Source organism: Rhincodon typus, chromosome 11 (assembly GCF_021869965.1).
Source record: "Rhincodon typus isolate 14 chromosome 11, sRhiTyp1.1, whole genome shotgun sequence".
In the NCBI taxonomy this organism is placed as follows: Eukaryota; Metazoa; Chordata; class Chondrichthyes; order Orectolobiformes; family Rhincodontidae; genus Rhincodon; species Rhincodon typus.
Window position 1 is genome coordinate 72,498,767 of NC_063342.1, and position 22,249 is coordinate 72,521,015.

The 22,249-nt window shown below is 42.2% G+C and overlaps 2 protein-coding genes across 2 annotated transcripts in view; one reads left to right on the forward strand and one right to left on the reverse strand.

Moving 5' to 3' along the window:
* The window catches only part of LOC109914114 (cilia- and flagella-associated protein 44-like), a gene marked incomplete at its 5' end in the record, with an annotated part of 171,890 nt that overhangs the window by 105,999 nt on the left and 43,642 nt on the right, over positions 1 to 22,249 (reverse strand). Inside the window, 3 exons of the mRNA XM_048602549.1 lie at positions 11,369 to 11,623; positions 18,505 to 18,654; positions 21,367 to 21,477. Coding sequence (XP_048458506.1) covers positions 11,369 to 11,623; positions 18,505 to 18,654; positions 21,367 to 21,477 — 516 coding nt within the window. The remainder of the gene's footprint in view (positions 1 to 11,368; positions 11,624 to 18,504; positions 18,655 to 21,366; positions 21,478 to 22,249) is intronic.
* LOC109925926 overlaps positions 1 to 22,249 on the forward strand; it is a 250,018-nt gene that overhangs the window by 2,654 nt on the left and 225,115 nt on the right. The gene's annotated exons all lie outside the window — the stretch shown is intronic.

Consider the following 22,249-nt stretch of genomic DNA (forward strand, 5'->3'; position numbering starts at 1 on the left):
TATAAGGAAATATAATCATATTTTAATTATATTCAAGTGGGCAAAGAATTAAGCAAGAGAGCAGAAGTGGCACACGCTTCTGGTTCTACTATTGGGAACAGTAAATCACAAATAAAATTCTGCCCCTCATTTCCACAGGAAATCGGGAAGCCTTAAAGTCAGATCCCATCATGGGGAAAACAGATGGTCACAATTTCCAGTAACTGGCTACCAGGCTGTAAAAAAATGCAGCGCTTACATAGATGACCAAGATCAACAAATAGATTTTCAAATGACACTGCCTTTCAGCTTGCACTGCCATTTAATAAGATCATGGTTGATCTGATTACAACCTCAACTCCATATTGCCACTATCCCCCAATAATATTTCACCCCCTTGCTTCCCAAGAATCTATCGATCCAACCTTAAAAATAATCAGGATTCTGCTGCCATGGCCTTTTGAGGAAGAGAGTTCCGAAGATTCAGGACCTTCTGAGAGAAATCAGGACTCAACACCTAACATTCACTTCACACTCATACATGAGACAATGCTGCTAGGCTCTTAACACCTCTCAGAACTTCCACACACCTCAAGATATATAGTTACAGCAATCAGACCACACAAACCCATTGCTACACACTCTGTTTCCCTCTGTCTTACAGAATGAGATCATGCCTATCGATACAGAGCATCTGAGAAATGGCAGAGGACGGCTCATGTGCATCTCCTGAGCCCATTAGAGAAGACTGTATTCCACAAAGATGGTAGCTAAGGCTTCTGGTTTCCTTTCATTCCAACTTTCAACTCCAAATCCACTTTTTTGTATCCAATTATGTGGTTAATTGCCAATTGAAAGTTAAGGTGCCATCCCTGTTTTGAAATCACAACAGGTCAGCATCATCCATGGAGAGAGAGCAAGCTAACGTTTCGAGTCTAGATGACTCTCCATCAGAGCTGGGAAGAGCAAAACTTCTTCAGGGCGGACATTCATCAAAGAAATGTGGCAGTCGATTAAACATGATGTAGGAGCAAATTACTGGAGAAGCTGAAATCTGTACTGAAAACAAAAACTGCTGGAAATCACAGCAGGTCAGGCAGGTCTGATGAAGAGTCATCTAGATTCGAAAAGTTATCTTGCTCTCTCCATGGAGGGTGCCTGACTCGCGGTGATTTCTAGAATTTTTTGTTTTCTGTACAGATTCCAGCATCTGCAGTAATTTGCTCCTATCCCTGTTTGCTGCACTGAGTTCCAAAACATGTGATTAGGTCCTGTGAAATCTGGGAGATCATAATATCAGCTGTGTTGAGCCAAGTAGCAATGGTCAGCTGTCTACTTATTGACATGAATGTGGCCTGCAGCTCAATATAAAAATGTTGCTGACTGATTGTATGGTCAGGAGGGGGCGCAGGCACAAATGTGGTTTGCACAATGCACAGCTTGTAATAAGGCTACAGAATTCTGCAGAAAAGTCTCAATAAGGCTTTGATAGAGCTCTTAGGCTGTTTGCATCTGGAATCGATGACAATATCCAAAATAATGGTTTGATCCTGCTTTATATCCCTTCCCAAATCCCATTTCAATCTTATCCTGCTATCTTCTATAGTGTAGACAGTGTAACCACAAAGGTCATGCTATCTCCTTTCCAAATACCAAATACCTCTCCTCACCTCAGCATGGAAATTGATGCACATGGTTGGCTTGATGTTCACAGGAAACACTGTTCTCTGCTGTGCGACTAGCTATGGATCTAGTTACAGGAAGAGGCATCTCCAAGCAGGACCCTCCTGGCTGAAGTAAATAGAGGGTTAACACTCCTTGAAGACCCTTGATGGGTATGCATTTGATTGAGAGCCTTCCTCCTGATCCTTCTCCACACAGCTTTCTTTTCTGCTGTGTTATTCTCCAAATTGTGCTGTGGGGGTCTAAGACGAAACACAGCTATTTTTACGATGACTGAAAGCAGTCTCTCCCAGACAAGCCTTCCAACTCTGACTGCCTGGTCAAAGTCAAGCAATATTACCTTGAAAATCCAAATGATTTTCAAAACACTTTCAATAACATACAGCAAAGTACTTTCCATGAAGTCTTCACCAACAAAGTCAAAAATTATCTCATCTGGAGGTCCCATGGTGATCCCTTTAAATCAGGCCAGCTGGGGATCCCTCATGCAACAACATGCATGTTCAGCTGGAAATGATTAAAACAGAGCGTTAACAGGACCTGTGAAGGGTCTTCTTCTGGCGCAGTGGTGGTGTCCCTATGGCTGACCCAGGAGGCCCAGATTCAAGTCCCACCTGCTCCAGAGGTGTGTAAATATATCTCTGAAAATGCTGACTGATAAAATAGGTAAACTGAAGAAAAACAGGACCCATGAGGCCCTTTTGTGGTGCAGAAGTAATGTCCATACCCCAACCAGGAGGCCCAGGTTCAAATCCCACCTGCTTCAGGGGTGTGTAATAACATATCTGAACAAGCTGATTGGAAAAATAGGTAAGTTGCACCCGTGAGGTCCAATTTGGTAGTTTGTGCACCAAATCTGCATTCAACATTGTTTAACATCACAATCCCTACACTGCGCATGCTTTCAAGCCAGACATGGCAGCCTACAGTTAATGCCCTTACAGTTAGGGATTGCCAAGTGGACTGTATTAGAAATGACTGTAAACATTTCGGCTGCAATTTCCTGATATGTGCCTACTTTGTATTGAGTTTCTGAATTCGTAACAGTCAAGTTACACAGCTATCAAGGGAAGAGGCACTCCTTCAACAATTCTCTTTGCTATCTTGAGAATTGACTATTCCAATGTTCTGCTGGCTGGCCTCCCATTCCCCCCAAATCCGCTACGTATATTGGATCCATCCTAAATTTCACTGCAACAAAAACAAAGTTGCTGAAAAAGCTCAGCAGGTCTGGCAGCATCTGTGAAGGAAAAAGCAGAGATAACGTTTCGGGTCCGGTGACCCTTTCTCAGAACTAATAGTGGCTTGAAAAACGTCAGTTTATACGCAGAAAAAAGGGAGGGGGATGGGGTAGGGAGTAAACGATAGGATTGAGAGAAGATCAGTTGGACAGACAAAGAGTTGATAACAATCAGGCTGGGAGGGTGAATAGTTGTTAATGGGGATTATTAGTGACTAACAACAGGGGGTGTGTAACGGCAGGCTATGTGGTAACAAAGCCTGGTGTGTGGGGTAGAGGGCTGGGACATGGGAGGGTTTAGGCCCTAAAATTATTGAACTCGATGTTGAGTCTGGAGGGCTGCAGGGTCCCCAAGTGAAAAATGAGGTGTTGTTCTTCCAGCTTGCGTTAAGGTTCGCTGGAACACTTCAGCAAACCAGAGACAGAGATGTTGGCCAGGGAACAGGGTGGTGCATTAAAGTGGCAGGCAACAGGTAGTTCAGGGTCTTTTTTGCGAGCAGAACGTAGATGTTCTGCAAATCGGTCACCCAGTCTACGCTTTGTTTCCCCAGTGTAAAGGAGACCACATTACGAGCAGCGAATGCAGTAGACTATATTCTGGGAAGTCCAGGTGAAGTGTTGCTTCACCTGAAAGGTATGTTTTGGGCCCTTAGATACTGGAGACGGAGGAGGTAAATGGGCCAGTTATAGGGGTATGGGGGGTTGTTGGGGGCAAAGGAAGTGTGGACCAGGGTGGTCCAGAGGGAATGATCCCTGGTGTAAGGCGGACAAGGGAGGGAATGGGAATATGTGTCTGGTGGTGGCATTTTGCTGGAGGTGGCAGAAATGGCATCTGCTGATCTTCTGGATGTGGAAACTGGAGGGATGGTAGGTAAGGACAAGGGGAACCCTATCGCTGTTGTGGGAGGGAAGAGAAGGGGTGAGGGTGGAAGTGCAGGAGATGGGTCGGACCTAGTTGAAGGCCCTTTTCCAGCAACTTTGTTTTTGTTCCTGATTTACAGCATTCGCAGTTCTTTCGGTTTTTATTTACTAAATTTTACTGCCTTTATCCTAACTAGTATTAAGTCACATTCACCCATCACAGCATGCTTGCTCACTTATACGGGCTCGCAGTCTGGCTATGCCTCCATTTTAAAATGTTCATCCCTTTCAAATTCCATCATGGGCTCATTGCTTCATATCTCTTTCAGACTTACAACCATCCATTCCAAGTCTGGCCATCAGCTGTCTAAAACCCTTAGCTCTGCAATTTCCTCCCCCAACCTGTTTGATTCTTTCACTTTTTATCCTTCTATATGATACTGTTTAAAATCTGTCTTTTTGGCCAAATGTTTGGTCATCAATCATAATATTTCATTACGCAGTTTGGTACCAGATTTTGTCTGATCACTTTTCAATTTCAATTCAAAGGTATGCTTATTTCAAAACAACTGCCATCATACCAACGGCCAAATGAACCATGTTTTACTATCAATGGTTCCAAGCAAAATAAAGCATAGAAAAATTGTAGAAAGAAGAGTATAATGTTCACTTCATTATATTAGGATCTTTACATCATTAGAAATTCAAAATTTAACAGTCAAAGTTTGTCCATTGTATGGATAAGACATGACACTGGACTATGTTCAAGTCTTAGCTCCTTGACTTTATTTACTCTGCACTAGTGTCCTGTGGTTCAGATATTAATCTTCAGATTATTACCTTGGAGTTCTGCATTTTAATTTAGCTCCTAACTGTTCAAAATCTTTCAGCAGAACTCCATTGCCATTCCTATCAATGTAGTTAGTACCAACATGGATGACGACAATTTGATCCCTCCCCTCCCACTCCAAGTTTCTCCCCTGCTCTGAGCAGACGCACCTAATCCTGGCACCAGGCAGGCAACACAGCCTTCAGGAGTCACTCTCGTGGCTGCAGACAATGGTATCAATCCCCCTACAACCATTACTATGTTCCTATTTCCACCCGCTACTTGATTAGCTCCTTTACCATGGTGTCATGGTCAGGTCATTCATCCTCCCTGCAATCACGCCCCTCAGCCACACAGCTTGTAAGAACCTCATAGCTGCTGGACATTGCAAGGAGAGAGGCTCCTTGAAAGCTACCCCTTGGATCTCACCTCCTCACCTACAATCACACCTTCTTCTTCTTGTTCACAGGCCAACTTTGAATTATCTAATTGAGAGGTGTAACAGCCTCATGGATCAAAAAGCCCAGATTTCTTTCTCCTTCCCTGATGTGGGGTAACATCTACAGCTTGGATTTCAGCTTCTTGAGTTGGATCTGAAGTTGCTTAAACTGTAAACACTTGCACAGATGTGTTCCCTGTGGCTCGTTGTAGCGTCCAGCAGTTCCCACATTCCACAGGTGCAAATCATCACCTGATCTGCCATCTCTATCATACTTTATTAAAGTTATCAATGAAATCACTCTAGTAACACTGATCTTTAAACTTGAAGAATCCCCAATCTGTATTTTTATTGTATGTTTACTGAAATTTTTATTTCATTTTATACACACCAATGTCAGTTAATACCTGACTAGTTATTTCTAAGAAAAAGAGAAAATAAAGGCTAGAGACTGTAACACAAACTAAAGACATAACAGAGTTTAAAGACTGGAGATACTCACCAATCCTACTCACAAATGAACTGCTTCGTTTAGACAAAACCGATGAAATAGCTCTCTCCTCCCTCCGCTGAACTCCTTGAAACATTTAATTCCAACATTCAATCGTAAGTCACACTACTTGAGGTGCTCATCTCTGGCATGACCTTGTAAGTTGCACTCAAGTGTTAAGTCACTCATAGTCATGCCTTCCTGTCCCTGATCAAATTCAAGGTAGTTATCCAAGGGGTGTGACTGCGTCCTGAAACACAGCGTCCAGGTAACTTTCCCCCTCCCCGATGTGTTGCATGGTTCGAAGCTCAGACTCCAGCTCATCAACTGAGCTGGAGTTCCTCAAGCAACCAATACTTGCTGCAGATGTGGTCACTACGAACTACAATCGGGTCCAGCAGCTCCCATATCATGCCGGGTCAGAAATCACACAACACCAGGTTATAGTCCAACAGGTTTACTTGAAAACACAAGCTTTCAGAGCCTCTTTCCTTCTTCGGGTGTTACTGAGAGAGGTAGTATCAGACTCACAATTTATAAGTAAAAGATCAAACGGTCACACCACTGATGAACTTGTATTAAACAAACCTAGGATGCTGTTAAATCTTTAGTCAGTTAGAAGGTTTTAGTTGACTAATATGTATATGTAAATCCCCGAATTCCTTTCAAGTCACCAACCTACTCAACCTCTCCACATAAGACAGCCCCTCCAGCCTAGTGAACCTTCTCTGGACTTCCTCCAAAGCCATTATATCTTCCTTTGGATAAGGAGCCCAAAGCTATTCACATGATTCTAGCTGTGGTCTGGCTAGTGCCTTGTATAAATTGAGCAAAACCTTTTTTTAACACCATTCTTATTAAAATAAAGGCCAAGATTCCATTTCTCTTCCCTATTACCCATTGAACTTGCTGGGTTTTTATGACTTAATTAGGTCTCCCAAATCTCTCTGTTATTGTATTCAGTTCTGGTCACCTCATTATAGGAAAGATGTGGAAGATTTAGAGAGGGTGCAGACGAGATTTACTAGGATGCTGCCTGGACTGGAGGGCAGGTCTTATGAGAAAAGGTTGAGGGAGCTACGGCTTTTTTCATTGGAGCGAAGATGGATGAGAGGTGACTTGATAGAGGTTTACAAGATGATGAGAGGCATAGATAGAGTGGATAGCCAGAGACTTTTTCCCAGGGCGGAAATGACTATTACGAGGGGGCATAATTTTAAGGTAATTGGAGGAAGGTATAGGGGAGATGTCAGAGGTAGGTTCTTCACATAGAGAGTGGTGGGTGTGTGGAATGCGCTGCCGGCAGTGGTAGTGGAGTCAAATACTTTAGAGACTTTTAAGCGACTCTTGGATAGGCACATGGAGATAGTAAAATGTAGGGTATGCAGGGTAGATTGATGTTAGTAGGATAATAGGTTGGCACAACATCGTGGACAGAAGGGCCTGTACTGTGCTGTCCTGTCCTATGTTCTATGTTGTAGCTTTCTGCAGCTTTTTTGCATTTAAATGATATTCTGCTCCTCTATTCTTCCTGCCAAGTGCATAACTTTCAAGTTTTTGCCCACCCACTTTTAACTTTTCTATATCCTTCTGTAAACTCCTTGCGTCATTCTCATCACTGGCCTCCCACATTTTCTTCTGTCCTCCTCAAAACTGGCTATAGTGCATTCATTATCCCCATCCAAGTCATTGGAACAGTGGCAAATGCAGAAATTTTTACAGGTTTACAGGAGTAAAAACTCAAACAAGTTTGAAACATTCAAATGCAGACGACTGGTAAAGGAGTGCATTATTTGCTTCTCCCAGTTGAGGGCTCTTTTCAATCAGCATTGGAACAATGTGGAGTATACTTGAAGTCTTCCTCCAGATGGCCATGAGAAAGAATAAGAAGGTGGAGGAATATCTGTGACTACAACCTGGGACTGTACAGCATTGTTGCTGCTGCTGTTTTGTCTGCTGCAACAATCTTATATTCCTGTCAAATGTATGGACAATTTGGCAGTTTTTAACTGACTGTACTTCACTGTGGCCACCATGACAGCAGCTTTCAGTGTAGCATCACAGGAGACTGACCCTAGTAAATGATTATCCCAGGCACCCTTCTGAACAACATTGCTAACAGCTCTCATTCAAAGTAAAAATAAATAATACAACTCTGTATTGTATTACATCCACTGCTTCCCTTTATCTATCCAGTTTGTTACTGCCTCAAAGAATTCCAGTAAAATTATTAGATATGATTTCCCCTTCATGAAGCCATATTGACTCTGCTTGACCATATTGTGTATTCCTAAATGCTCTACTATTACATTTTTTAAAATAGATATGAAAATTTTCCCAATTACAGATTAAGCTAACTGGCCTCCAGGTACCTGCAATTTTTCTCCTTCCAGTTTTAAATAATGGTACATTGGCAGTTTTCCAGTCCTCTGGGACTTTTCCAGAATCTAATGATTCTTAGAAGTACATCCACTATCTCTCTAGCCACTCCTTTTAATATCTCTGATCCATCCTATCAGATCCAGGGGTTGTATTGGTGTATAGTCCCATCAGTTCCCCTAATTTTTTTTTTCTCCCTGGTGATATTTATTGTATTGATTTCCTCGCTTTCTTTTACCCCTTAATTAGTTAATAATTTTGGGATGTTACTCATGTCTTCTACCATGAAGACAGATGCAAAGTATTTATTCAACTCGTAAAGCATTTCCTGGTTTCCCCATTATTATTTTCCAGCCTCATTCTCTATGAGACTGATGTTCATTTCGGACTCTTTCTTTCTTTTTATACATTTAAAGAAGTTATTGCTGCCCATCTTGATATTACTTGCAAGTTTAGCCTCATAGTTTGTCTCCTCTTTATTATTTCTGGTTGTCTTTTTTTCGGTTCTGGCTTACCACTAGTCTTTGTCACATTGTATCATTTTTCCTTCAATTTCACGCTATCCTTAACTTCTCAGGTTAACCATGATTGACTTATCCCCTTCCTAGAATCCTTCTTCCCCACTGGAATATATCTTTGCTGTGAACCATTAGCTATTTTGTTAAATGTCAGCCAATGTGCCTTAACCGTCTTTGATGCTAACTCCTTTCCAATTCTGCTCCAGCCACCTCTGCCCACATTCTTTTGTAATTATCTTTACGTAAACTTAGCATAGTTACTTCAGAACCAAGATCCATCCCCTCCACCCCTCAAACTGAAAGCTAAATTCTACTGTTATGGTCATTGTTTCCCAGCAAGCCTTTTGCTCTAACATCATTAATTAAACCTGCTTTACGACATATCACCAAATCCAAAATAGCTTGGTTCCTGGTTGGATCCACAACATATTGTTCTCAGAAACTGGCGTAAATACCTCTATGAATCTTCCCCATGACTTCCTCTGCCAGTCTGACCATCCCAATCTACATGAAAGTTAAAGTCACCCATGATTATGTACTGCCTTTGTTACACATCCCTCTTTTCTCCTGATTCATTTTCTGTCCCACTGTATAGCTACTGTCAGAGACCTACAGATTATTCCCACCAGTGTCTTCCTTTCTGATGTATAAGTCCTATTTTAAATATGTCTTGATAAGTACACCCAACAGTTTTGCAGTATTACAGTGTTGGATTAAGAAGTCATCCAGTGACAAGTTAGGAAGAACAGTTTGAAGTGAAGCATATATAAACAATTGCACACTTCTTAAGGTTATGGCTACAGACCAGTTGTGAAGACCGAAAGAACTACAGATGCTGTAAATCAGGAACAAAAACAGAAGTTACTGGAAAAGCTCAGCAGGTCTAGCAGCATCTGTGAAGAAAAACTCAGAGTTAACATTTGTGGTCTGGTGACCCTTCCTCAGGACTCCTGAAGGGTCTGAAGATCAGAACTTCCTCAGAAGCTTCAACAACTGCCAGGACATTGACATTTTTAAGCAACAAATTCTAGCATAACCTTCTCTGCAGCCAGCATTGAAATAACACCTGAAAAGGACGTGGATGTTTTGCTATGCAAAAGGTGCTAACTAAAGGCAAGTTCTGTATATTATTGTAATGAATTTGGTCTTGCTGAACAATACGTATTCAATTTTATTTCAGAGATATTTTTGTGCTGCATATGTTTTGCACATTGTTACATGTAGTCTTTCCACCTCATTATCATATGAAGTTGTTGACCTGCTGCCTTCCACATTTTGTCCTGTGGCATGGGGAAAACTGTATCACTGATATGGGGGGAGCAGACCAGAGACACATATTGCTTCTTTGGAGAAGGGCTGCTGAATTATGAACCAATCTGGCAATGACCAGGTCATCGCCAAGCCTTCCATAAGATCAGGACCCCAGGAATGAGAAATATTACCTACCAAGAACTGCCAGACAATCAGAGCATGGCAGCTCTTTTCCTCAGCAGAGCCATCAAGTGATGTGAGAAATATATCTACCAGGAGAACAGAATCATGAAGTGATCCAGGCCTAATTAAGAGATGGCGAGAGAGGTTTCACAGGGTGGGGGGCATGGGAGAGGTATTTATAGGGAGGGAGTTCAGCAGGAAGGGCAAGGGGTTCTCACTGGGCCACAATTCCCCCTTCTCAATGCCAGGTTCCTTGAGCAGATACTGCTCGCCTTTGAATCCCTCCACACCCCAAGAGGACATAAGCATCCTGTACAGATTTCCTTGTCATTCAGGTCTGCCTGCCACTGGTTTAATACCAGCCTTCCCACCGGTTTAATACCAGCCTTCCCACCACATGTGCAGGAATTTGGCAAGTTCGAAATCTGGTAGGTCCAGCTGAGCCTCTGGTCAAAGGTAACTATGAGAAATTCAGTGATGGAGAGATGGTTAGATTCTTTCTTGTTGGAGTTAGTGGTTGCGTGGACTTGCACTACAGGGGAATGAACTGCTTCACTATCTCAGGACTTTTAAATCAACAGTCTTTCTCAATATAAGAGATAACAAGGTGTAGAGCTGGATGAACACAGCAGGTCAAGCAGCATCATAGGAGCAGGAAGGCAGACGTTTCTCAATTATTGGGAACATATTCATGGAGCTTCTTCATGAAGTAATTTATGTTTGTCTGCAACAAGTTCCATCTGATAGGAATAATATTTAATATAAAATTATAAAATACTTAATAGATTGCAGTCAAATGTGTCAATCAATTGAGTGGCATCATTTGGAAGTGTGATGCACTTTGCGTGTGACATTTTAAACTGTGGTGTCCACTTAACCATGCACCATGGATGGTCTTTGGTTTTGTCAAATTCTTCTCGGTTGTCCACTCCACCACCACAATTTCCAGGGAGGCCCAGTGATAACTTATTTTCTCCACACAACAATGGGGTTTACTCCAAGCCTCCATCACCACAGAGGGAGAACCCAGAGGTAATTGCTGGAGTAATTGCAGGGCTTTAACCATAGAGATTTCAGAACAAATGCATACACAAGGTAACTAAAACACATTAAACAATGGCAGTCTTCATAGAAGTAGCAAATAGAGTCATAGAATCTTATGGTAGAGAAAGAGGCCATTTAGCTCTAATGACAGTAGCAACTCTTTTTAAAGAATAATATGATCAAGTAACCCTTCAACCATTGGAAACAATTTCTCCTTTTATACTCCATCAAAATTACTCATCAATCTGAATATCTCAATTTACTTCTCAATAACCTTCTTTGCTCCAAGAACTATCAGTGTTTCACTGGTCTCTCCACATAAAAGAATCCCATTATTCTTGGCACCATTTTTAGTAAAGCTTCTCCGGATCCTCTGGAGGACCTTTCTCAGTACCTGAATGTTTAATTAATGACCATTATACATTTTAGGAATTTATTTGAACATTACTTTGTTGTGATTATTGGAACTTACCACAGATAACCAGAAACACCCCGGATTTGAGTAGAAACCACATAATACGGCATTTGGTTCAGGAGGAATATATATCGCTGGGAGTGGCTCCTCTTCCTCCTCTTCTTCCTCCTCCTCGTCCTCTTCCTCTTCCTCTTGCTCAGCAGCCAATTCTGGATTCTTTTCTGTCATTTTCTTCTTTTCTTTGAGCCTTTCTTGCTTTTCTTTCTCTTTTTGATCCTTTATCTTCTGCCTCCGCTCAATTTCTGCATTTCTCTACCACAACAAAACAGACAGAAATGTAATGATTAGAAATGTTACAGTCTCAGTTTATTACCAAATGCTGAGTCTAACATCAGTGGTAGGGAAACTATTGGAGTAAATAGTGAAGAAGAAAATTATTCTCAGTTTAGAAAGGCAGTTTAGGGAGATAGTCAGCATGGTTTTGTCAGAGGGAGGTCATACCTAAGAAAACTGGTGGAATTTTCAAGGCGGTAACCAAGTGTTTGGATGAGGATAGGGCAGTTGATATAGTTTATATGGGTTTCAACAAGGCCACATGGGCAACTGATAAAGAAAGTGAAAGCTAATAGGATCCAGGGTAACTTGGCAAAATAGATCAAAAATTGGCTTTGTGACAGGAGACAAAAAGTGGTGATAGAGGGCTGTTTGTGTCACTGGAGCCCAGTGTGCGGTAGTGAACTGAGTCCCTTATTGTTTGTGATATTTATAAAGGATGTAGGTGAGAACGTGGAAAGTATGATAAGTAAATTTGTGGATGACACAATGATTAGCTGGGTGGTTGACAGTGAGGAGGAAGTTGTTAGGTTACAAAAGGATATAAACGGAATGGTCAGATGGACAGACAGATCAATGGCAGAAGGAATTTAACCCTTGTAAATGTGAGGAGATGCACTTTGGAAGGAGGAACAAGACAACAGGGTACTCAATGAATGGCAAGACATGAGGAAGCTCAGAGGAACAAAGGACTCTTGTGGTACTCGTCCACAGATCCCTTAAGGTGGCAGGACAGGTTAAAGGGTAGTTAAGAAGGCATACAGGACACTTGACTTTATCAGTTGTGCACAGTTGATAAGAGCAGGGAGGTCATGTTGGAGTTGTACAGAACTTTGGTTAGGCTAGAGCTTGAGAACTTTGTGCAGTTCCAGTCAGCACACAATAGGAAGGATGTGACTGCACTGGAGGGGGTGCAGAGGAAATTCACCAGGACGTTGCCTGGGATGGAGCATTTCAGCTATGAAGAGAGGCTGGATAAGTTCAGGTTGTTTTCTTTGGAGCAAGGAAGGTTGGGGGTGACCTGATAGATGTATATAATATTCTTAAGGGCATGGACAGGGTGAATGGTAAGCAGCTGTTCCCCTTACTTGAAGGATCGATAAAGGGGGGCATAATTTTAAAGTGGAAGGCAGGAGTTTTAGAGGGGATTTAGGGGAAAATGTTTTCACCCAGAGGATGGGGGTGGGGTTGGGGTCTGGAACGCACTGCCTGCAAGGGTAGTTGCACAAGAAGAGTCACAGCCTTTAAATAGAGCATTTGAGGTATCATAACATTCAAGCTTATAGGCCTAGAGTGGGAAAGTAGAACTACTGTAGGTTAGTAGTATATTTTTGGCAGTACAGACTTGATGGGCTGAAGGAGTATTTCTGTACTGTATGATTCTATGAATAATACTCTTGGGTCAGTTTTTACACTTTGCTCCCTTAATATAGATTTCATTTATGAAGTCTATTTCTATTTTAAGAGACAACAAAATGACTTTGATATTTAAATACAGACAGGACCTCATTATAGAAATAGTAGGAACTGCAGATGCTGGAGAATCTGAGATAACAAGGTGTAGAGCTGGATGAACGTAGCAGGCCAAGCAGCATCAGAGGAGCAGGAGCAGGAGCAGGAGCAGGAGCAGCCATTTCTGAAGAAGGGTCTAGGCCCGAAATGTCAGCCTTCCTGCTCCTCTGATGCTGCTTGGCCTGCTGTGTTCATCCAGCTCTACACCTTGTTATCTCAGGACCTCATTATCATCATTTTTCTTTTCATTTTTCCTAAGCTGTTGGACAAATGGACAGGCTGGCTGACTGGATTGTAGTGAATCCAACTGCACGAAGCCATAACTGGGAACTTTTAGGAATGATCCCTCACAAAGACAATGTTAGGGTAGCCATTACCTGGGATGTAGGAGATTGGCTACATTCAGCATTGGAGAAGCCAACAGTTTGCTGGAGGTGTCAGCTAGGAAAAACCATCAGCACTGTGCTATAAAAAGCACTCACCTACTGGACCTCCAGCTCTCTTTTCCAGTTTGCTGCCTGGTTTCCCTAGATTTGGTGGGCAAATGCTACTTTTTAAAAATCTTTAACTGGGTATAGCCATTGCTAGGTATGCCAACATTAATCGCCCATCTCAAATTGCTTTGAAAAGATGGTGGTGAGCTGCCTTCTTGAATTACAGCAGTCCTTGGAATATAGGTACATCGTCAGTGCTTTCAGGGAGGAAATTCCAAGATTTCAACCCCAAATCAGGCTCCTAATTACACTGTGGATCTCAATGCAAAGATAATAATAAACTAATCTATTTTTCCACATATTATGCATCCTAAGGTATGAAAATTTGAAACACCAGCTCATGTGGGTTCATTGGCTGTAATCTTCCAAATTTCCTAGATCCTAGAAAGGTTCCATTCAACTGGAAAACAGAAAACACAACATTTTTGTCCAAGAAACGAGGGAAACATAAAGCAGGAAACCTTAGTCAAGGTCTCTGTCACTGGGAAAATGCTGGATTTCATTATTAAGGAACAGATAGTATTATTAGTCAAAATCAACATGGCTTTGTGAAATGAAAATCATGCTTTATGGATTTATTAGAAATCTTTGTGGATTTAATGAGCAGGGTAGATAAAGTGGAAATGGGTGATGTATTGTTTTTGAGCTCTGAAAAGCATTTGATAAGATGCCACATAAAAGGTCATTGCACAAGCTAAGAGTTCCTGGCATTGGTGCTAACATATCAGCACGGATAGAGGATTGGCTACTTAGCAGGAAACGGAATTTCCCTCCATCATAAGGTCAGAATTGGGGTGTTCACCAATGATTGCTCAAAGTCACCATTCGTGACTCCTCAGATGCAGAAACAGTCCATGTCCAAATGCAACAGAACTGGGACAATATCCAGGTTTGGGCTAACTGGTGGCAAGTAATATTTGTACCACACAAATGCCAAGCAATGACCATCTCTAACAAGAAAGAAACTATCCATTGCACCTTGACATTCAATGGAATCACCATCGTTGAATTACCAACTATCAATACACTGGGGGTTACCATTGACGAGAAACGCAACTGGACTAGTTACATAAATACTATGGTTGCAAAAGGCTAGGCTAGGAACCCTGAAGTGAGTAACTCAGCTTCTGACTCTCCAAAGTTTGTCCACCATCTACAAGGCACAAGTCAGGAGTGTGATGGCCTACTCCCTACTTGCTTGGATGAATGCAGCTTCAACAACACTCAACAAGCTTGACATCTTCTGAGTTAAAGAATCCTTCTTGACTAGCAGCACATCCACAGATGTTCACTCTCTCCACCACTGTTGTTCAGTAGCAGCAGCATAGACCACCTGCAGAAATTCTTAGATCCTTAGATAGGACCTTCCAATCACACAATCATACCATCTAAAAGGATGGGGGCAGCAGGGTATACGTGAATACAAAGATTTGCAAGTTCCCCACCAAGCCATTCACCAACCTGACCTGGAAAAACATCGCTATTCCTTCAGTATTGCTGGGTCAAAATCCTGGAACTTCCTCCCAGAAAGCATTGTGGGTGTACTTACAGTTAACGTGTCTATGGCAGTTCACCACCACCTTCTCCAGGGTAGCTAGGGATGGGAAATAAATGCTAGCCAATGAACGAATTAAAAAGAAGTGGGATGAACTGTACAGGGTACCAATTTCAAGACAAAAAGCAGTGCCGAGTCTGTCAATTCAATCTGCTTAGCAATTCTACCACAGGCAGCCTCACAATTGACAGCCTCTGTGCCTGAAGGCTGGCAGATTCCTGATGGTGTTGGACTAATCAGGGGCAGGCAAATCTAATATCCCAGCAGTGCCAGTGAGACAAGTGGGCGATGCTGAGGAATACAGGAACCTGAAGCTTTCAAGAGCCAAGTTAAAAACAGTTCTGAAGACCAAGGGTTGGTAGGCATGGGGTGGCGGGGGGCGGCAGGAATATCACTGGCACACAGATGTGGCTCCTCCTTTAGCCCATGAAGCTTAGTTCAGTTCATCATCATAGAGTCCCTCCAGTGTGGAAGCAGGCCATTCGGCCCATTGAGTCCACATTGACCCTCCAAAGAGCATCCAACCAGACCTATTCTATCTCTGTGACCCTGCATTTCCATTGGCCAATCTACCTAACCTGCACATCTTTGGACTGTGGGAGGAAATCGGAGCACCCAGAGAAAACCCACGCAGATGTGGGGAGAATGTGAAGACTCCACACAGGCAGTCACCCAAGGCTGGAATCAAACACGGGTCCCTGTGCTGTGAGGCAGCAGTGCTAATCACTGAGCCACTGTGTCATCCCAAATCCTAGACTGTTATCTTAGACTGTGGCAGGGAGGCTACCTCTATGATACCAATTATTATAAGTCCCCATAGCGGCTACTCTACCAGCAGCAAAATGCTGAAGGCAGCGTAAACAGATGCTCATTGGGTATTTACTCATGTACACAGCTCTGCACGGCAGGCAGCCTCTCAGCTGAGAGACCTTGAGGTGAAGGTGCTTGAAAGTTCTTTGAAAGTGGAGTTACAGGTAGACAGGGTGGTGAAGGCGGTATTTGGCACACTTGCATTCATTAGTCATAACATTGAATTTAGGAGCTGGGACATCGCATTGCTGCTGTACAGGACATTGGTGAGGCCACTTTTAGAATACTGCATAAAATTCTGGTCATCCTTCTATAGAAAGGAGTTGTTAAATTTGAGAGGGTGCAGAAAAGATTTACAAGGATGGTGCTGGGACTAAAGGGTTTGAATTATAGGGAGAGGCTGAATAGGCTTTTTTACCCTGCCGCAGCAGAGGCTGAGGGGTAACCTCACAGAGTTTTATAAAATCATGAGGGGCATGGATAGGGTGAATAACCAAGGTCTTTTTCCCAGGTTAGGAGAGTCCAAAACTACAACACATAGGTTGAAGGTGAGAGGGAAAGACTTTAAAAAGGATCTGATGGGTAACTTTTCCACACAGAGTGTGGTGCGTGTATGGAATAAGCTGCCAGAGAAAGTGGTGGAGGCAGGTACAATTACAACATTTAAAAAGCAACTGGATGGGTACATGAATAGGAAGAGTTTAGAGGGATATGGGCTAAATGCAAATGGGACCAGGTCAGATTGGGATATCTGGTCGGCAAGGACAAGTTGGACTGAAGGGTCTGTTTCCATGTTTTTTGAATCTATGGCTCTACTACAGAATCCAAGTTTCACATAACAATAATATAACACACACTTTCATGGCAAGTGCTTCCACCAAGCTCCCAATGCTGGGATGAGTCACTTGTAAACCTTTCCTTAATCTGAACAATATTCATTTACCCTGTCTGTTGAAATCCCTGCCTGCCAAACAACTTTCTATCCATGCTTTTTTTATTTTCTCTTGTAACAAAAACATAAAAGGTGACATGAGAGAGATTTAAGAAAGACAGGAGGGGCAACCTTTTTTACACAGAGTTCGTGTGTGGAATGAACTTCCGGATGACCTTAGATCTCTGCTCTTTGTGATCTTTATCAATGACATGGATGAGGAAGTGGAAGGGTGGGTTAGTAAGTCTGCCGATGACACAAAGGTTGGTGGAGCTGTGGATATTGTGGAGGGCTGTTGTAGGTTGCAACGAGACATTGACAGGATACAGAACTGGGCAAGGAAGTGGCAGATGGAATTCAACCCAGAAAAGTGTGAAGTGATTCATTTGGAAGGTCAAATTTGAAAGCAGAATACAGGGTTAATGGCAGGATTCTTGGCAGTGTGGAGGAACGGAGGGATCTTGGGGTCCACGTCCATAGAACTCTTAAAGTTTCCACCCAAGTTGATAGGATTGTTAAGAAAGCATATGGTGTGTTGGCTTTCATTGGCAGGGGAAGTGGGTTTAAGAGCCGCGAATTTATGTTGCAGCTCTATAAAACCCTGATTAGACCACACTTGGAATATTGTATTAAGTTCTGGTCACCTCATTTTCGGAAGAATGTGGAAGCTTTAGAGAGGGTGCAGAGGAGATTTACCAGGATGCTGCCTGGACTGGAGGGCAGGTCTTATGAGGAAGGGTTGAGGGCTTTTTTCATTGGAACGAAGAAGGATGAGAGGTGACTTGACTGAGGTGTACAAGATGATGAGAGGCATAGATAGAGTGGATACCCAGAGACTTTTCACAGGGCAGAAACGGTTATCACGAGGGGGCATAATTTTAAGGTGATTGGAGGAAGGTATGGGGAGATGTCAAGAATAGGTTCTTTACACGGAGAGTGGTGGGTGCATGGAATGCGCTGCCGGCGGTGGTGGTGGAGTCAAGATACATTAGGGACATTTGGGCAACTCTTGGATAGGCACATGGATGATAGTAAAATATAGGGTATGCAGGGTAGTTTGATTTTAGAGTAGGATAATAGGTTGGCACAACATCGTGGGCTGAAGGGCCTGTACTGTACTCTGTTCTATGTTCTAAACATAATTTGTCTAAGAGCAGTTTTATCTAAGAGCAATGTTACCAAATGCCTTCTCAATCTTCATATGCTTTATATTTATTGCATTTGGTTTATCTACCCAACTAGTTCTTCACCAACAAGCTGGTTATTGTGCCAAACTTGTGCCTGACAGATCGTAACAACTGCAAACTGGAAATGGATCCATGGATACAGATAATAGATAAAATGTAAAATTGAATACATTGAATATTATAACTTGTGCAACATTAAATTTCTGAGAGGAAGGTGCCAGATCTCAGGGTAACACCTTACATGAGTTGAATGACCTTCTTTGTGCCAAATTGTTCAATTTCCCCGTGCACTGAGACATTCTTTGCAAATTAGCCCCATTCTGACAGTTTGACAGGCTCTTAATAGGTATAACTAATGGTGCAAAAATTACCTCAATGCTCGACCTGATGCTCTTGAAATGAAAACACTGCTTCAGAAGGGGAATTTCAAATGTTAATGTTGTATCGAGTTCCTTAAATTCTGGATACGCAGCTTGAACCACGTAACCATTTTCACAAAATATGAGTAACTTGGCTTTCTCCTAATAGAGGAGGAAAGAAAACATTAAACAAGAACATAACATTGAATTGTCATAATGTAGGATATTTACATACACAAAGCACAGAGAAGGTCAGTCTAGAAATTCATTTCAGACAGTAGTGCAAAACTAGCCAGTATAAGATAGGCTCCAAATTATGTGCAAATCCAAATACTTAACCATATCATGTACTACACGTAACAGCCAGCTGATCTGAAAGCACTGTTCTATGCTATCCCTAGACAAATCTTGACCATTACATTTTTTTTCTGTTAACTGTCACTTATGTTTTTATGACATTCACCAAACTTCTTTAACAAGCTCAAAAACATACGTTTATTAAAAAACAAACTCACTCTTAAAAATAAGTGGCAACACCGATTAACAAGCTACAATCCAGAATAGAACTATATTCCCTTTTATCATTAACAAAGATACACTCATACAGCACAAAAGACAACAAAAACCTTGCAGAGGTGATATTTGAAAATAGCCAAAAGATTAACATGCTTAATGCCAATTGTCTAAAAAATAAAAAAAAAGGATTTGATTAATTTTCACAGTTCATCGGTTTTCTTGGTGACAATACTAAATTGCTGGCAACCTCAGTTCAGTCGAAGATCTTCCAAACAAGCCTTCTGTTTGAATGAAAATCAGGTTGGATGTAACAGTTTGGATAGTGTTACAGTACAGCTTCCCAGTGTATACAAGATAGTCAAAATACTGAGATGTGGAAGCACTGACAGGTTCCCAAGAATTTCAACTCAGACTAGCAGCCTACCTTCATCTTTGGAAGACAAAGAAATCAAGTCCTGAAACAGTTACTAGGCAGCCATCAGCACAGAGGCACCATTGTCTCATTGAAAGTCAGGTTTTCAAGTCATTATGTGCAATAACCCCCTTCACAAAAGCAAATTTTGGCCCCTCACAAAAGCTTTGCTTGGCTATTTTTCCAAAGACATTTGAGTTTCAATGATCAGAGGTAGAATAGCCCATGTTAGACTGTTGACCTCATTTTCCAAGAAACCACGTGGATTCCCTTCAAACCCTTAAAGTGTCCAAATGGTTCAAAACCTTCCAAATCTCCACAAGGTCCATAAATACAAATATGCATTCCCAATTACACAGAAATGTGCACGCAAACACACGCACAGAGACATGCACGCAAGTACAGGAACTGTTTTACTGTCATCGTTGGTACACTCACTTATGAGTATGACTGCCCACCTAGGAAAATTCCATGTTACTGGCCCTGGGTTCTGTGGGTCTTTGTGTGGCTGATGCGCCCGATCCTAGAGCCATATACCTGACCGCATGTTTGGCAGACGTTTCTGGAGGTGGAAGTGACCTTGGGATGATTGACATTCTTTTTTCCAGTTCCTTTTTCATACATTCTCCTGCCGAGGTGTTCTCAAACAATCGTGTCCCTTCATACAGGAGTTTCCTCCAAGTCAATTTTTCTGAATGAGGGTCTCTTATGCATTGACATACATGTTACATTTTTTAAGAGAAGTCTTCATGGCGGTTTTGAAACACTTCCTTTGTCCTCCTCTGATTCAAGTGCCTTCCTTGAGCTGGGTGAAGATGATTTGCTTTGGCAGTTGAAACTCAGGCATTCTAAGCACATCGTCGGACCAGCAGAGTTGGTTTTGGTTGATTGTGGCCTTGATGCTGGTGCTATTGGCTCCTTCAAGGACACTGATGATAGTATGCCTGTTCTCCCAGCCCTTGCAGAGAATCTATCTCATAGACAAGATGGTACTTCTCAAGGGTCTTGAGATGGTGTCTACATATAGTCTAAGTTTAGATACCATATAGAAGAGTCATATGAATGACTGCTTTATCCACAAGGATCTTGGTGTCAGCACAGATAATTGAAGACTCTCATCTTTAGACATCTGAGGGCTACATTCACAGACTAGATGAGATGCTGAATCACCACATTGTCGTCAGCCTTAGAAGAGAAGTAGCTTCCAAGGTGTGGAAAATCTTCCACAGTTGGGAAGATTTTTCCACTGATCTTAGTGGAAAGATGGACCAGAACTTGACCAGGGACAAGTTGGTAAAGGATTTGAGTCTTCTTGAGGTTGAGGCTGAGACCAATTCTTTGATATGGTTCCGTGAAAACACTAAGCAAGGTTTGAAGATTCTCTTCCGAAACAGCAGAGAATGACATGGCCATCTGCACACTCAGGTTCCACAAGCGAGGTCAGTGTTGTTTTTTTTTCTCAAATTTCAACCAGTTGCGGTTGAAAAGTTTTCCTTCCGTCCTGGAAACAATGTTCATCCCACTGGGAAGACTGTTCTTTAAAAGATGAAGAATGGTGATAAAGAAGATGGGGAAAAGGGTGGGTGCTTTGACACAACCCTGCTCAACTTCAGTCTTGACCTCAAAGGTCATGTTACCATCGGTGAGAACCGTTGGAGGAGATGTAGGATGTTGATGAATTTCTCTGGACAGCCAGCCTTTGACAGGATCTTCCGTAGCACTCTCTAATTGATTGAGTCAGGTGTTTTACTGTAGCGTGGTACTAAAACCTCACAGCAATCTGGATATATTAAAAAAAAATACAATATTGCCCTTGTGTCTTATTTGCATAAACTGGATAATCCCGTTTGATACATTGGAAATTATAGGTAAAGAAAGTTTTCAGCAATGCCACATAAAATTAATTTTTCATTTCACTCCATAAAAGAATGTTGCAAAGTACATACACGAGTAGGCGGAGACCACTCCAAGCTCACAACTGGTCCTGGTACCTTGATGAATCCCACTGGTGTATATTTATTCCCAGTTAGAAGGAAAAACACTGTGTTGTCTGTGCTCTAAGGGAAGAAGAAATATTGTAACTTGGAACACACTCATTTTAAATTACTACACTTAGTAGCAATTACTTACAAGGCACCACAATCCATTGCACAGCTAAAATGTTGAGAGCTCATCTGTGATTCCAATGGCTGCCCACAGCAAATTGAACTGAAGCAATGTTAATTGGTTTAATGCAACAACAAAAACATAAATTACTGCAAAAGGTCAGCAGGTGTGGCAGCATCTATGAAGAAAAATCAGAATTAACATTTTGGGTTAGGTGACCCTTCTGGTCCCATAGGAGCAGAGGCAACACTGACAACTGCTGGTAAGTCAGGCAATCCTAACATGCCAATGAGCACAGTTAAGGCTGCAGTTGGGATCTCAGCAAGGGCAGGATATAGGGTGAGGATGCTGAATTCAAGAGGACCAAACAGGCAGCACTAAAGTGTAAGATGACCTTAGAACATTGCCTCCCATGTGCCTCTTTAAGGATACAAACACAACTCTGAAGGTGCCTGGTTTCCCAGATGGTGTGGGTTTATCTGGCATAAGGAAAATACCAGCAGTAGCTAAGGCTGAGGTCCTCAAATTCAAATCAATTGGTCATTTAAGAGGGTCAACAGGCCCAAGGAAGGACGGGCTGCCGATTGCCTCCCTTAGCCTCCGTAAGATTTCAGACCAATCAGAGGCAGGTGGATAGGCAACGGGAAGGCAGCTTCCCTTCAAACTCGTCAGTGGGGATCACAAAATCCAGTCTATGAAGAATATTTCTCATCTATCACACTG